Here is a 16386-nt window from a genome sequence, read left to right as displayed (position 1 = left end):
TGCGGCCCTCAGGCCAAAAAGTTTGCCCGCCCCTGGGTTAAAAGTTAGGAAACAAAGGGTAGAAATAAATGGTCAGTTTTCAGAATGGAGAGAGGTAAATAGTGGTGTCCCCCAGGGATCTGTACTGGGCCCAGTCCTATTTAACATATTCATAAATGATCTGTAAAAGGGGTAAACAGTGAGGTGGCAAAATTTGCAGATGATGTTGATAAATGCAAAGTATTGCACACTGGAAAACATAATCCTAACTATACATATACAATGATGGGGTCTAAATTAGCTATTATCACTCAAGAAAGAGATCTTGGAGTCATTGTGGATAGTTTTCTGAAAACATCCACTCAATGTGCAGCGGCAGTCAAAAAAGTGAACAGAATGTTGGGAATCATCAAGAAAGGTATAAATAATAAGACAGAAAATATCATATTGCCTCTATATAAATCCATGGTACGCCCACACCTTGAATACTGCGTGCAGATATGGTCACTCCATCTCAAAAAAGATCGATTGGAATTGGAAAAGGTTCAGAAAAGGGCAACAAAAATGATTAGGGGTATAGAACAGCTTCCGTCTGAGGAGAGATTAATAAGACTGGGACTTTTCAGCTTGGAAAAGAGGCGACTAAGGGGGGATATAATAGAGGTCTATAAAATCAAGAGTGGTATAGAGAAAGTAAATAAGGAAGTGTTATTTACTCCTTCTCATAATACAAGAACAAGGGGCCACCAAATGAAATTAGTATGTAGCAGGTTTAAAATAAACACAAGAAAGTATTTTTTTCACGCAACGCACTGTCAACCTCTGGAACTCATTGCCAGAGGGTGTTGTGAAGATCAATACTATAACGGGGTTCAAAAGGGAGCTAGATAGATTAATGGAAGATAGGTTCCTCAATGGCTATTAGCCAGGATGGACAGGAATAGTGTCCCTAGCCTCTGTTTGCCAGAAGCTGGGATTGGGTGACAGGGCATGGATCACTTGATAATAACCTGTCTGTTCATTCCCTTTGGGGCACCTGCCATTGGCCACTGTCAGAGGACAGGTTACTGGGCTTGATGGACCTTTGGTCTGACCCAGTATGGCCGTTCTTATGAGATCAATTCTCTAATTTCTCAGTGTTATTTTGAATGCTAATCCTCCAGAGTGCTTGCAATCCCTCCCATCTTGATTTAATCTGCAAATTTTATAAGCATACTCTCCACTCCTTTAGCCAAGTCATTAATTAAAACACTGAATAGTAGCAAATACAGGACAGACCTCTGAGGGACTCCACTAGATACATATATCCTTCCAGTTTGACAGCAAACCATTGGTAATTATTCTTTGAGTACAGTCTTTCAACCAGTTAGTTATGCACCCACCTTATAGTGACATCATCTAGATCATATTTCTCTAGTTTGCTTATGAGAATGTTACATGGGACTGTGTCAAAAATCAACTAAAAAATCAACATGGATCATGTTTACTGCTTCCCCCCATCCATTCTAAGTCAGTAACCCGGACAAAGAAAAAAATTTAATTGGTTTGGCATGATTTGTTTTTGACAAATATTACTTATCCTATAGGTGCTTACAAACAGATTGTTTAATAAACTTGTTCCAGTATCTTTCCGGGTATCAAAGTTAGCCTGACTGGTCTATAATTCCCCAGCTCCTCTCCTCTATCCCCCTTCTCTAAAGACAGGTACTATATTTGCTCTTCTCAAGTCATCCTGGAGTAGAAGTGGTATTTCCATCAATTTATCAATACAGAAACGCTACACATTTAAACCTAACATTTTGTAATTTGTAAAACTTAATATGTTACATTAATGTGAAGATCCTAAATTTAATATATTTACAAGTTAAAGCTGCCAAACATAAGGAAATGCATACCTAACAGCTGGACTGGGACCTCCACCTTGACTGGTTCCAAGGAGTTTCAAAGAAGTTCCTGGGCCTACAAAATAAGAGTATCATCACTTAACGTTTGTATATAGCCACTCTAAGGCTGCATGGTACTTAAAGAGAATGAAGACCTGGTCCTCGAGCCAGGGACTTTATAGTCCAGATTAGACCTTGTGACATTTTCTTGGGGCATTCAGAACTGTAAGTCACCCTGTTATTCTTCTGCCTTAGCAAATGAGCTCCCCACCACCCCAGTCTGATAGCCAAACTCCTTAGAACGCTGCAAATTCTAATTTTCTTTCAATTAACTCTTGATGTACTTCAATTCCTGAATTCTCCAGAAGTGTCCCCCTGCAGCATGCTCACAGAAATACCAAGCCTGCTGTCTTCAAAGAGACAGAATACATACCAGCCTGTTGGCTCAGCTGAGGATGCACCCCTCATTTTATAACAGCACTGAGATGAAATTATAATAAAATAATATGTTCATTAATAAAAACACAGATTTAAGTGATAGTAAGCAGAGACAACATTAACAGAAAATGGTTACAAATAAAACAAAAATATAATCACATTTTATGCCACACTGGGCCACTCCAGAAGGCAGAAGAATCTGTGACTTCCGCAACCTCCATGACAAACACGGAGCCTTAGTCATTAGCCATTTTTATTCTGAGTGCTATAGAAGTCAATACATAAATAAATAGTGGGACCATTTTTCAGAGGCTGGGTCTCTACCTTTCATCTCTGAGAGGGTTCTCCCCTCTCATTCCACCAACTGTTGCTCTCATTTCAAAAGCGCTCTTGAACTTGCCTACTATAGATATCTACTTTTATTTGTATACACCTTGCTTAACATTCATTTGCATGATATAAACTTAATCTATTAGCCACTGGCAGTCTTTCCCTAAGGTGCCAGCCAGAAGGTCACCTCCTTTTCAGTCCTTGTTTTAATTACAGGCTGACTATATTTGTCCATAATGACTCCTTGTTGAGAAAGGCAGATGGTGAGGAATCCTGAGAGAGGCTGTGTGGAAGAAGCCAGGAAGGGGCCAGAGATGGGCCAAAGAAGGACTCTGGGGAGGGGATTGTGTACTAGGAAAGGCCATACCACCACCAAGCTTTCTAGGAAATGGTCCTGGAAAACAGCATAGCAGAGCAGTCTTAAGTGAGGGCATACTGCTACTCACAATTTAGGATTCCAGGGGTAGGACTCATATTAGAGGAAAGGTATGTGTCCCTTTCCACCTCCACCAATGCTAGCTCCTAGAGAAGTGGTACAGAAGCCCATGCACTGAGAGGAAAAGAATTACTGAATCTGAGTGGAAGGCTGATGGAGGACTCTTGCCTTGAAAGTAGACTTTTGCTTTGGTTGAAAGGCCAAATCAGCAGCATAAAATACACTCCAAATGAACTGCCCAGACAGAGAGGAACCCAAGGCACCAAGTAAAGGTAAATTGTGACAGCAGATGCATCCTGATACCAGGCCAGATATGCTGCTATTATATTCCTTAAGAGATGTGGGCTTTATGTAACTGAATAGATTTAAAAATCTATCAAACTGCCAAATTAATAAACAAAACTATTTTTTTTCCAGCTGAATCTCAATGTACCTTTTACAACGCCATGTTATATTATTGAACATTTATATTGTGATAATGCCTAAAAATCAACACCAGGTTGGTCCCTATAACATTATGTACCGTACAATTATATACTAGATGACAGTCCTGCCACAAAGAACTTTCACCTAAATGTATTAAAATGATGTAAGTCTGTACTTACGTGCAACTTGAGCAATGGCATTTTCATCAAGCATCATCTCTGCTATTCCCTCCTGATCTATATCAATTTCATCCACATAAACCATTTCTGTTAGAGCTCGTGTTTTCAAACTCCAAGCAGCCTACATAAGGATAAAGCAAATAAATAAACAAATCGAACTTTAAGTACTGGAAAGGAATCTAAAACACATTCAATTTTAGTAGGTTTTTAACTTTTTTTAATCCCTTCATAATTTAAACTTTGTTTGGGTTGAGAAAGGTAGCGATTTGACTGACTGGTTCAGGTGGCAGAATTTTGATGCACTAAATAAATACAAAACATTAGGACCGGTCTTTGGAACAATTGCTTGAGGTTCCATGACTGGAAACATTTCCAGCCTCAGTTCCAAATTACCAGTCTGTCAGTCTCCCCTTAGCCACACCATTACAAGAGGGGAAGGCAAATCATGGCCCTATGTACCTTACCCTAGGCAGCTCAGTGCACAGGGGGAAAAAATCTTAACAATCAGTAGGGAACAAAGTGATCAAGTAGGACTCTTAAATGCTAACACTTATAACACTATTCAGTTTCAATACAGGCATCCTTTAAAAAAAGGAAAATCCAAATCTCCTTGCTTCAGAATAATCGCCACTAGTAAACATGTACATCTACCGATATACTAAGTCTAACCAACTGCACAATACCATTGCAACATTGTATGGTGAATTGGACAGGCAAATAGCTCAAGTGAACAATTTGGAACAGTGGTGGGCAACCTGTGGCTCATCAGGGTAATCCACTGGTGGGCCGCGAGACAGTCTTTACATCGACCGTCCGCAGGCATGGCCACCTGCAGCTCGCCATTCCCGGGTAATGGAAGCTGCGGGAAGTGGCGGCCAGCACATACCCCATGTCGCTTCCCGCACCTCCCATTGGCCGGAAACAGTGAACCGCGGCCCTTGGGAGCTACGGGCGGCTGTGCCTGTGGACGGTAAATGTAAACACTGTCTCGCGGCCTCCCAGCAGATTACCCTGACTGGCTGCATGCAGCCCGCAGGCCACAGGTTGCCCACTACTGACTTGGAAGGTTATATGGAATGGTAAATTACTCAAGGATTTTGCTGTATGAAGAGCTCAGCGTAGGCTGTTTCACTATCAAATCAGAGGGGAAAAGCTTCAGTGGTTAAATAGAAACTCTGGAGAACTAACATTGCAGATCTAGTTCCCTTTTTGATAACTTAATATACACGTACTTACAGGCCTAGGATGATAAAAGGGATTGCAAGATCAATCACTGACTTTCTTTCAGACATAGAACAGACCACCATAAACATCCCAGAATGAGACTTATTAAAATAATCAGGTTTATTTCTTCCCTGACACTGGCCTAAACAGACCATTAGCAAAGTATGCTTAACGTTTGCAAATGAGAAATAGCAAGGTTAATTCTTCTCTAAATGAAACCAAAGGGATCAAACACACAAGGACAAATAATCTTTTTTTGAATCCAGAAACAGTGGAGGGCCTGCTATGGAAGGAACCTCAAACTTTTCATAGTGTGTACAACATTTTAATAGAAACTGACTCAGAGACTTTTCCTCATTTAGGATTGCATAGACTATCTCCTCTCACATTTGCATTATATAATATTTCTGTGGCAACTACAATAATTGCTTACATAGAAAAGAAATACTAGGAAAATGTATTTTAAGCTGCATTTTAGTGCAGTTTGGAGCTGGGAGAAGAGAATGCATCTAAACAGCCAGCTCAACCACATTTGGAAATCTGTTAATAGTAATAGGAGAAAAGAACAGACCAGGGCAATTTGAATCTAGCCCAGTCCAATGTAATCCAGGTCTACTTTTTCTCATAGTTTCTTAACCTGTAATTTTGGTGACAACCTTTAATTTGCATTAAAAATTTGCAGTTAAAAGTTCATCTCATCTTTACATATTTTCATGAAGCTCCACACAAGTATTTTATTTCCATGCTATATTCATCTTTTTGACGCTGTGTATTTCTGAAGTCCAATCTAGGCCTGAGCTCCAATTTCAGCAAATTGCTGGTATAGACATCAGTGTAGTCAACTCCTAGCATACATAAGAAAAGCTGCTTTGTAGTGATTTTCCATGAAATCTGCAGCTTCCCTATTTATACTGGTGCAGCTATACCAATTGCCGAAAAAGGCCAATTTTAGTATTGGTAAGGCCTAGATAAATCTTCACTCTTCTTCACCAACAAGAAGCACTAGGCAACTTTAAAAAAGCAACATGCATCCTTTTGTCATTATCAGTCAGCTATTGGAAAGTTAGGGCCCTTAGGCTGTGCTTCTATGTTAAACTACTAATTGGGCATTATATAGCCAACAATAATCTTTAAAAAAATCACATACTATCGCCTAATTACACATCAGACTTCAGATCAGAATATTGCTTATGGCAATGCTTCAGTTATCAGAGTTTTGACCAAAGCAGCAATAGATGGAACATTACCAAATATGGAACTTAAAGGTTGCATGCATATAGGGATTTTTTTTATTTTGCAAGACAAGAGGATGATCCACAATCCTTGTTATCTGTTAATTATACAAGACCCATAAGAGAAGAAAGTACTGAATAAATCCAATACTGGTGCGTGTATGTAACAAAGTTGGCGGAATCCCCCTCCCTTCTCTAAAAAATGTAGATAGACTGCAACATAATTACTTCAACCCTCTGGTTAACTAAAGGAAGCTTAAGCATTTTCAGATGAAATAATAAATGTACAACAAGATGCTAAAGGTGCATGGCAAGGTAGCAGAAAAGACTGAGGTTTTTGAAAAATAAAATGGGATTTGTGAAAACATCTCCTTTCATATAATCTACTGTTTACCCAGTGTAAAGTGATACAGGGCTTTGTTAGAACAATTATACTTGGCTACTGACTCTTCTGAAGAGAAAATGAAAAGTATACCTCTCTCCATCAAAACAGATAACTGTAACCAATTTTCTTGTCCATAATGAAACAGAATCTGGTTTTATTCACCTACGTCCTCGTCTTCTGAGATGCTGAGCACTTCATGACAGCCTCTGAGTAGTCTCAACTCTGAATTACTTCAATAGGAGTTGCTCAGCACCTCTACTGTCTATAAAAAGTGTGATAATAAGGTAGATGGTACAATGAGGAGCACTATAGAAGATCTTAAGAAAGCAAGGCATATTTGCCCAACACACCAGCTACACAGAGAAGCACCATTTATCTCCAAATCTGATGAGCTCACAGCCCTAATGTTTTTCTACCAATAACTTGTAGCAGTTCCTGCTATATGTTATTTTATTCTAATATGGAATGCATTTTCTGCTTTCAGTTTACACAAAGGCCAAAATCTATAAGTTTTTAAATATATTCCATTTTATTAATAACTACAGGTTTTAAAAAAACAGCCAATTTTAATCATTTACTGCAACACCATGCACAGCAATTTTCTGTTACTTCTTTCAGAATTAACCTAATACGAATTTGTAAAGACATTAATGTAGTGGGTGCACAAACTTCTCCAGTCATGCCCCCACTTACCATTAACGGAATCTGTCCATGCCCCCCCTCCATTATTGTACAGCCAAGGCTTCCTCAGTAGTGGAGCTTGGGCTGAAGGTGGAGCTGGGGATGGAACTGGGGATGGGGGAGGAGCTGAGGCTAGAGGTGGAGCTGGCCTGGGGGTGGAGAGGGAATGAGGGCAGAGCTGAGCTGGGGGCAGAACTGGGGTGGGGTAGGAGCTGGGGCTGGGAGCGGAGCAGTACTAGGGGCTGAACAGGGTTGGGGCGGAGCGGGGCTGGGAGCATAGCACACATAGCTGTAGATTCACATCCCTGGCTTGCCATGCACTAAGTCTCTGTGTAGACAAGCCCTAAGGAATTAAATGAAACAAACATCACTATATAACATGCTATAAACTCTTCTCAGTGTTTTTTCAAATATTGGTACTTATGAAAAAATTTTACCTGAGTAACAGTGAATTCAGAATCAGGCTCCTAGAATGCATAAGAAAAGGAGGAGTGAAATAAGAAATGGAATCAAACAATGAAAAATCAAAACAAACCCATAAATGGAACAGCAATGTAACTAAATCAAAATACTTGATGTGACCTCCCTCGGCCATTACCCACCATTACTAGATTATTTTACTCCTCTACATTTTCAAGACTGAAGAGATGATCTCCATAATCAAACACGTAGATTTACAGTAAGTAACATCTCAGACATAGCTTGGTTTCTTGTTTCAGTTTGGTCACATTTGCCAAGTCATAGTTTAAACATTAGGGGTTTTAAAATGTAAGTATACAGGTGAATACCCCATATACAATTATTTTTAAATGTACAACATCTGAAGGGACAGCTAAATACCATTGTTAAACTTAAGTGACACTCAGAAATAAATCAGAATTTTAGATCCAGGAACATGTAACAAAATCCTCACACATGGCATGCATGAAGAAAAGGGATCCCAATTTTATTTTTTTTGTTAGCCACTGATGGCTTCATCATGAAGTTCTTAAAAGAAAATAAATATCTGCATACAAACAAGTCTTTGTATACATTATGATGGAGACAATGTATTTAATTCAATAAATGCTCAAAACATTATATTTTTCAAATTAATGCAATAGTACTGTAGCCACGAGTTAGAGAAGGCACAACACCTAAGGAGGGGGGAAAAATCCCAACAACTTCAAGGTAATATTATGGCAAGTGAATTTGGGGACCTAAAACTTAAAACATTTGAAACCTTCAGAGAACACGAAGTCATTCTCGTATCAAAAAGAACCTGTCTGGCTCTGGAACACCAATGTAGAATCTGAAACACAGGGTAAGATAATAGATTTTCCAGCTCCCTAAACTATAAGAGGGCTCACTTAAATTTTCCAATGTGTAAACACAAGATTGTCTAAGTTTACTAATGGTGCAAAATATTTAGGCTTCAGTACACTAACGCAGCTCTTGCAAAAGAGTGAGCTGGTAGCAACAAACCCCATTTTAGATTGCCTACCAATGACTTTTTTATTGAAAAGCTCTAACACCTTATTAAACAGTCAAATTTGGCAGGAGAAAAGAGTAAAGGACAGAGAAATGTCTTTTCTTTGTCCCTTCATTCTGTTCAGGTTTGGCTGAGACCTGAACTATGAAAAATCACCATTCCCTTCTGTTACTTGCCTTGTCAACAAAATTGTGGTAGCATACTAAAATAACTGAACATTAACACTGTAATCTAAGGCTGGGCTCACATCGCCAAGGCAGGAGCACCACACACTACATCGATTAACAACAAAAGCAGACAGCTTCTTGGGGAGTGAGGGGAGAGATGGGCTGAACTTCCCTTGACAATCCCTATCCATTGACCCAGCACACAGCCCTACTTAGCTGTAACCCCCCCTCTTGGGGGTACAAGATAGGGAAGGTACTCCCCCCTCCACTGGAGAGAGGGGAAGAGAGAGAAGATAGAACCAGTCTGGCTCCTCCTCACCACCTACACAACCCAGCATATGACTCCAGCAGCCCATTTCTCCCACTTCTGCCAGAGCAAGTCTTCTTCTACTTGCTAATATAGTTAGCTGTAGCTCAAGCTGTGTTATAGTGATGAAGTTTCAGGGTTTAAATCCTGCTGCTGATGCATGATTTTTTGGGGAGGGGAAGTGTTATTACTCCATATAACAATATTTGTTTGTACCTCTTTTCCTTTTAGGAAAAAAAATTAAGAAATTACTGACAAACTGAGGTGAGTGCACCCATCACAGGGGGATACAGATATTAGAAGTGAGATTAACGAATGCAACAACTCAAAAGCTTTAATAAAATCCAAACACTAAACAGATCTCTATAAAATGTGTGTTTTTCCACGATTAAAATGAAATGCTGAACTGTAGTTTCCCTAGCCACAATACAGTGGAACCCCGCTTATCTGATCTAATTGGGATAGGGGCCAGATCAGATAATCAAAAATTCAGATAATCTGGAGACCTTGAACCCCGGGTAGCAGGGCTCAGGCTGTCAGCCCCAGTTCGGTTAATACAGAAAGCCAGAAAATGGAGGCTCAGATAAACAGGCTTCTGTTTTTATTTTTGCACAAAATGTAAAAAATTAAAGATTCTCTGTACAAAAATGCAGATTCCACATTTTCCCATGACAAATAGATTTCTAGGATCCCTGCTTATAACATGGGTGTGTACCAGGACCTTTGAGGTCTCCTGCTGGAGGCCTTGCTGTCCTACCACACCCCAACCCAGAAAAGGAGCAGTAAAGATAGGTCCTCCAGGTCTCCCTAGAAAGGCTGCAGGGAAGCAGCCAATGAGAACACAGCAGGCTCAGATAACAGGAGCTGTCCAGGCTGAGCAGATCAGTTGCTGGCTGGGACCAGAGGGGTGAGGAAGGACTGGACAGCTGTGAAACTGTCCAGGCAAGGAGGCCTGGGAGAAACCCTGCGCAAACAAAGAACAGAAAACTTCAGCCCAGAGGTAAAGGTGAAGTGGAAGGGGCTATGTGGGAAGCGGCTCAGGGAATAGCAGCAGCAGCAGCTGCCACTATTATAGGAAGCAGCTGCTACTTATAGGGTCCCAGGGTTGGGACCTGGAGTAGTGGTTGTGCCCAGATTCCCCCCACCAGTTATTGTTGAAGTGGCCTAAGCCCTGAGAAAGGGTTAAGGCTTGTTTAGAGACCCAAGTGAAGGGCATAACTTAAGAGTCCCAAGGAGAAAGCTCTGGGGGCACTGTTCTATACCAGGGCAGACATGGACTTAAAGCTCAGAAGGCGCTGAGGACTGAGCCCAGAGACAGGGCTAAAGACTTTAACAAGGACAGACGCTGTTGGACCTTTTACCCCAAAAGGGATTTGTTTGTGCTTAGAGACTGTGTGTGATTTGGCTGGAGGGCTGAACCACTAAAGACCCACCTGATGAAGTTAACAGCTGTCAGGGGGTGTAGAGAGTGTGCAGTTTCACACACACCCAACAGGAGGTGCTCACAAGAGGTGAGTGCACCCATCACAGTGGGATACAGATATTAGAAGTGAGATTAACGAATGCAACAACTCAAAAGCTTTAAAATAAAATAAAATCCAAACACTAAACAGATCTCTATAAAAGATTTTAACAATACTAACACACAGGTGAGCTGGAATGATTTCTAGCCATGCATTTGTCAATGTTCAGTGAGACCTAGGGGCCTTGGCAGGAGCTGGCACCCGGAAATTACAAACAAACTGTTCAAAGAATATTATCTAGGGCTGGTCTACACTGGGGGGGGGAAATCGATCTAAGATACGTCGACTTCAGCTACGCTATTCTTGTAGCCGAAGTTGCGTATCTTAGATCGATTTACCTCGGGTCCTCACGGCGCAGGATCTACAGCCACGGCTCCCCCGTCGACTCCACTTCCGCCTCTCGCTCTGGTGGAGTTCCGGAGTCGACGGGGGGCGTGTTCGGGGATCGATTTATCGTTTCTAGACGAGACGCGATAAATCGATCCCTGATAGATCGATTACTACCCGCCGATCTGGCGTGTAGTGAAGACGTACCCTTAGATTGAAAAATCAAGCACTCAAAAGTTAGAAACTGCCAGCAATTCAGATTGCATGGGCAACTTTAATTCATCTCCCTTGTGTATATGCATTATGATGCAGTCCTTAATTATGATCATTGGGTGATGGAGGGATGGTGTTCAGGAAATGAATCTCCATTGTGTAGTGAATCAAACTGCTTGTAGGATCTGTTTCACCTGCTCTAGAAGTTGTGTGTAGAAAGCAAGGCAGATGGCTGCAGGAAGAGAAACTATTTTCTTGTGATTAAGACAAGTGAATTCCACACAGAAGTCAGTTCTAGTCCTGCCTCTCCCACACACTGCCTTTGTAATGCTGAGCAAGTCACTTTAAACAAACATTGGTAGGTGGCCACTAATGGTACATTCCTCATTTGCTTGATGTCCAATTTGAGACAGGGCCCTGATAATCAGAAATGCAGCACTCTGAACTGCAGATGAAGTCAGCAAAAGCTGTAGATGCCCAGCATCTCACTGCAATGCAGTGTGGTCTAGAGGAATCATACTTCAATGTTGCCAACTCTTGCAATTTTATCACAAACCTCCCAATATGTGATGTTTTCTTAAAGCCCCAGCTCCTAGAATCCTAAGTTTACATTAGAATCTCAACTTTCATTTTTTAAAAAATGAAAGTTTTTAGCTCTCATGACAGTAGAGAAAGTTTGAAAAGATGTGACCAAAGTCACATTAAAGGCTCAAAACCATAAGTAAAAAGAACCCTGTCATAAGGTGACTGTCCCCTTTAAATGAAAAAGATCCAGCGCCCTATGCCAAAACAGGTGCTCCCATTTTGGCCAGTTAAGAGGGTAGGATTATAAAGGATCAGGTAGCAGCATGGAGAAAGTCTCTGAAGGAAGCTACAGAAGGTTCCTGGGGGAAGGCTGAAGGTAGGAGAGCAAGTGAGGTCTGCTGGCTGACCTCCCCAAGCCAGGGCTCAAGGCAGGAGAGCAGCAAAGGGAGTTGTCTGCTGATTCCCAAGCCAGAACTGAGTGCTAAAGGCATAGGAGCAATGGAAGATCCTACGTGTCTACAAGTCTGAGACGAGAAGTTAATGGAACAGGAAGAGTGATGGATACTCCTCTGAGGATGAACTCCCAGCACAGAGGCTGTGGGGGAGCAGGGATGCACTCCGACTGGGACAGCTGTCCTGGCAGGAGGATAGGAGAGGACCAAGAAAGATGCCAGAGTGGGATATATGCGACATCAGTGGACTAGATGTCATCTAATTTTAAGGAATACGTGTACTGGGATGATAAATGGACTACATTTGGGGACTTCTGTTATGGATGATTTGCACTAGGGTTTTTTATGATAAAGCTGCCCCAAGGAGGGGGGGTGTTGAATCACAAAATCCTGTTTGGAATCATTTGGGGCTCAAGCAGTTCCTGTCTCTTGAATACTTGACTTTGTTTAGGATGCAATGTTCTTTTAATGGGTACTAGTCTTCTAGATGCTACTATAAATTTATTATTCTAATAAAAACAAGGACATTGAGGTTGGTCCAAGTTGTTCTTTATTCATCCCATTGTGTGTATTATAGCTTTGCTGCTCAAGTTTATGTTAAGTATTAGTGTGGGTGGATAAGTGCCTATGTTGTGCTGGAAGATTTGTGCAGGTTGTATATCAGGGGTGTGTGCTGCAGTGAGGCGCTGCGTTTGGGGTTATTTGTGTGTGTTGTGCAGGTAGTTGTGATTTGCGTTTGTGGGATTGTGCTGGGAGAATTTTGTGTTTTGTTTAGGGGTGTAGGTTGCACTGGGGAGTCTGGATTATTCTGTATGGGTGGAACCAACCTTTTGAAGAACTGTAGCAGTTGGGCAAAGTAATCTACCATCTATGTAATCCATCATCTGTCCATCTCCCTCATATCACTGACTTATTATAACCAATGAACTTGTAGCATGGAAATTAGTTGTAAAATAAGGGTCGTGACTGGCTGAGTTACCGCTGATATCACAATGATTTAGGACTGCTGGCCAGGTACATGCCTTACCGTTTTATAATATATAGATATGGGCTATTAGAAAATGGTTTAAGAGCAGTTGGTGATCCTCCATACTGTGTTGCAATAGCAAATGAGAGCAATTTTAAGGATACTGTGGCAGCCCTAATTCAAATGTCTGTATGTTCAAGTTGTGTATCTTACTCTAGGCATTATTTGTTAACATTAATTTAGGGTCATCCAAAATAGTTCCTATATAGAAGCATTCATCATGAAGAAGCTAAATGAAGCTACGAGAGTTACATTCCCTTTCATTTTGAAGAGAGTAAGGTTGACCAACTACACATGGTAGGGAGTAAACCCTGCCTTGCCTGCACTAGAGTTGTAGGATGTGTTGGCTAACATCTTAGAATTTCTCTTAATTAGGATGTGTTGGCTAACACATCCTAGTTAAGAGAAATTCTAAGATATTAACTAACATTTAAGCAAGCGATGGAACTTTTCCATTCACATGAATGGAAATGATTAACTAATAATAAAATGTAGTGAGACAGAATAAGGGTGGATCCTGCAATTTTTACTCATGTACATAATCCAACTGAAATCAATGGGACTAGTCACTTGAGTAAAGACCTGTGTGAGAGGACTTGCAAGACCAGGCCACTTGTTAGCTTATTCTTAACAATAAAGGGTCTAAGTTTGTCATCTTTTACACATCTAATCCCCTCTTGAAGTTGCTAATGTTGTAAAAGTATAAATGAGAGAAGAATTCAGCCCAGATTTATAAACCCTTGAGGGCATTTTAAAATGAAAGTTTCTGTGTGAAATCAATCCATTTTAATATGAAACCACCAGAAAGAGCTGTTTTTTATAAAATTAAACCTTTAATGTAACATCTTAAAGAAAGAGGAGAGCCTGAAACACTGTTTGGATAACTATTTTTGAAGCTTATAACATGCCTGTATCTACAACTGAAATTTAAGGTAAATATGAATTGATATGTGCAACATACTGTGAAAAATCAGTGTATACTGAAAACGCAGGCCAAATTGCTACTGGCATCACTGTAGATCTGCATTATCATAGTGCAGGGAAGTGACTAAATGAATCACTAATAATATTTATCTTTACATTTAGTAACCACAGCAATTTGTGTCAACCGTTTATTTCAGCTGAGGATGCTTTCAGAAATGAACCTCCATGTGAACATGTTAATTATATGTTTACTCTGACCTTGTTAAAATCAGCATACCAGCAGCTAGGTTTAAGGTGTTTTGTTTTAATTATTTAGCATTTCATTTCTATAAAGAATAGCAAAAATCAATACCATAATCATAAATGGGAGTAACAGCACTGAGGGTCAGGGGAGGGAAGTATTTTTAAAAAAAAAGAGTTTGTGCTTTCATTGAATTTACAGCAGAGCATTAAATACGTTTTTAAAAGCAGGATATTCATTATACATCTATTAACAATTATACTGTTGAGCCATTTCCCCCCCCCCCCCCCCAATAGCTGAACATCAGTGCTGGTTTAGTGCCTTGAATGTGACATATGGAACACAAAGAACAGTAATCAGATTAGGCAACTAATCAGGACAATAAACAGACAGCAGTAGAGAAAGAGTGTTCTCTCTGTCATGCTACTACAACAAATATGGAAGCCAAGGTCCAATTTCTTATGATAGGAAAAAAGGTTGTATTTGGCATTAATGGTTCATGCATTCATAAACCCAGCATGTTGTAAGAGTTTTATTGGGAGACTTCTTAAATAAATAAATAAATAAAAATAAAGTGCATATCAAAAGAGAATCTGTTTAAGGGAATCTTTTAAAACTTGAGGAATTCCTTGATCTGATTTTTAAAAAGTTGATCTAGTTACATTTTGGAATCAATTTTAATGATTAATTCTTTAAGAATTGGTTTACAATGCCAATATAAAGTATTTAGTATCGTTGCATGAGAAATTCTACTTTATGCATGATTGGCTGAAAAATTAACATGATGCCTCAAAAAGCTTAATGCTTTAAGCTCATAACTTCCATGGACATCAATTTCAGTGGAAGTTAGGAGCTTAAATATTCTTGAGGATGTGGGCCATAGTCTAAGTCCCATTTTTAAGTTAGTAGTACTTAAGCACTTTTGAAAATTTTACTACTCAGTCTTTCGTTACATCATCACATACTGCTTTTCCTGACTCATTCAGTACACCTAATTGATAGGTACTCAGGGAATGACTCAGGACTGTGTACAGACAGGGCCGGTGCAAGGAAGTTTTGCGCCCTAGGCGAAACTTCCACCTTGCGCCCCCCCCCAGCCCTGCGGCAGCTCCCCGACCCCCCCGCCCTGAGGTGCCCCCTCCCCCCCATAGCAACTCCCCTGGCAGCTCACACTCCCCGGGAGCCGTGCGGCAGCTCCCCACCCCAGCTCACCTCTGCTCTGCCTCCTCCCAGAGCACCGCCGCCCCCGCTCTAATTCTCCTCCCCTCCCGGGCTTGCGGCGCCAAACAGTTGATTGGTAGCACCGGCCATGTGTACAGAATGAGACTATTCTAGAACCCCTGCCTCATTTGTTGTAAAAGTTGGAAGGTGTGCATCCAGTGAGTCAGGGACTGCAGGAAAAGAGATGAGGGTCTTGAGGCTAAGAGTTGAATGCCACCCTAGGGAACTGGATTCTATCCCTTCTCCTGGCCCAAAGTTCCTATGTGATGCTGAACAGCTCACTCAAACCAAACTTTTCACAGGTAGTTATTAATTGTATATTCACTTCTGGGTGCCCAACATGAGATATCTGGGGCTTGAGTTGCAGAAGTGCTGAACGTGCAACTGTAAACAATGTCAATGGGAGCTGTATTTTTGAACATATAAAGTAGGGTTACCATCCGTCCGGGTTTCCCCGGACATGTCTGGCTTTTTCAGCCTTAAATGGCCGTCCGGGGGGGATTTCTAATGAAGTAGAAATGTCCGGGATTTCCCCTCCTGCGGAGTGCGGCGCAGCTGATTGGACGCCTGGCCTGATTGAAAGCCACTCGCAGCCACTAGGGCCTCTAGCAGCCAGAGTCCCTCCCCCTCCCGCTCCCTCCTCCCCCACAGAGCAGGCAGCTGTGTTTGAGTCCACGTGGAGCCTGCATTTCTCCCTCTGCCGGGTGAGTGGGGGGAGCAGGGCAGGCGGCGGCGGGGGTGTGTGTGTAGAGGCTGCAGGGCGAGTGGGGAGCAGGGGGCACAGAGGCTGCAGGG

General features: G+C 41.3%; 1 protein-coding gene across 3 annotated transcripts in view; it reads right to left on the bottom strand.

Annotated features, from left to right (window-relative positions):
- TTC8 (tetratricopeptide repeat domain 8) overlaps positions 1-16386 on the bottom strand; it is a 58066-nt gene that overhangs the window by 36666 nt on the left and 5014 nt on the right. For all 3 annotated transcript variants that reach the window (XM_026651371.2, XM_026651373.2, XM_026651374.1), the window contains exons 2-4: positions 7631-7660; positions 3672-3792; positions 1875-1938 (exon numbers count right to left, since the gene is read on the bottom strand). In XM_026651371.2, the coding sequence (XP_026507156.1) occupies positions 1875-1938; positions 3672-3792; positions 7631-7660 (215 nt within the window). The remainder of the gene's footprint in view (positions 1-1874; positions 1939-3671; positions 3793-7630; positions 7661-16386) is intronic.

Source organism: Terrapene carolina, unplaced genomic scaffold (assembly GCF_002925995.2).
Source record: "Terrapene carolina triunguis isolate 2854851 unplaced genomic scaffold, T_m_triunguis-2.0 Scaffold96, whole genome shotgun sequence".
Classification (NCBI taxonomy): domain Eukaryota; kingdom Metazoa; phylum Chordata; order Testudines; family Emydidae; genus Terrapene; species Terrapene triunguis.
The sequence above is the reverse complement of the archived record's forward strand: the minus strand, read 5'-3'. Positions and strand labels throughout refer to the sequence as shown.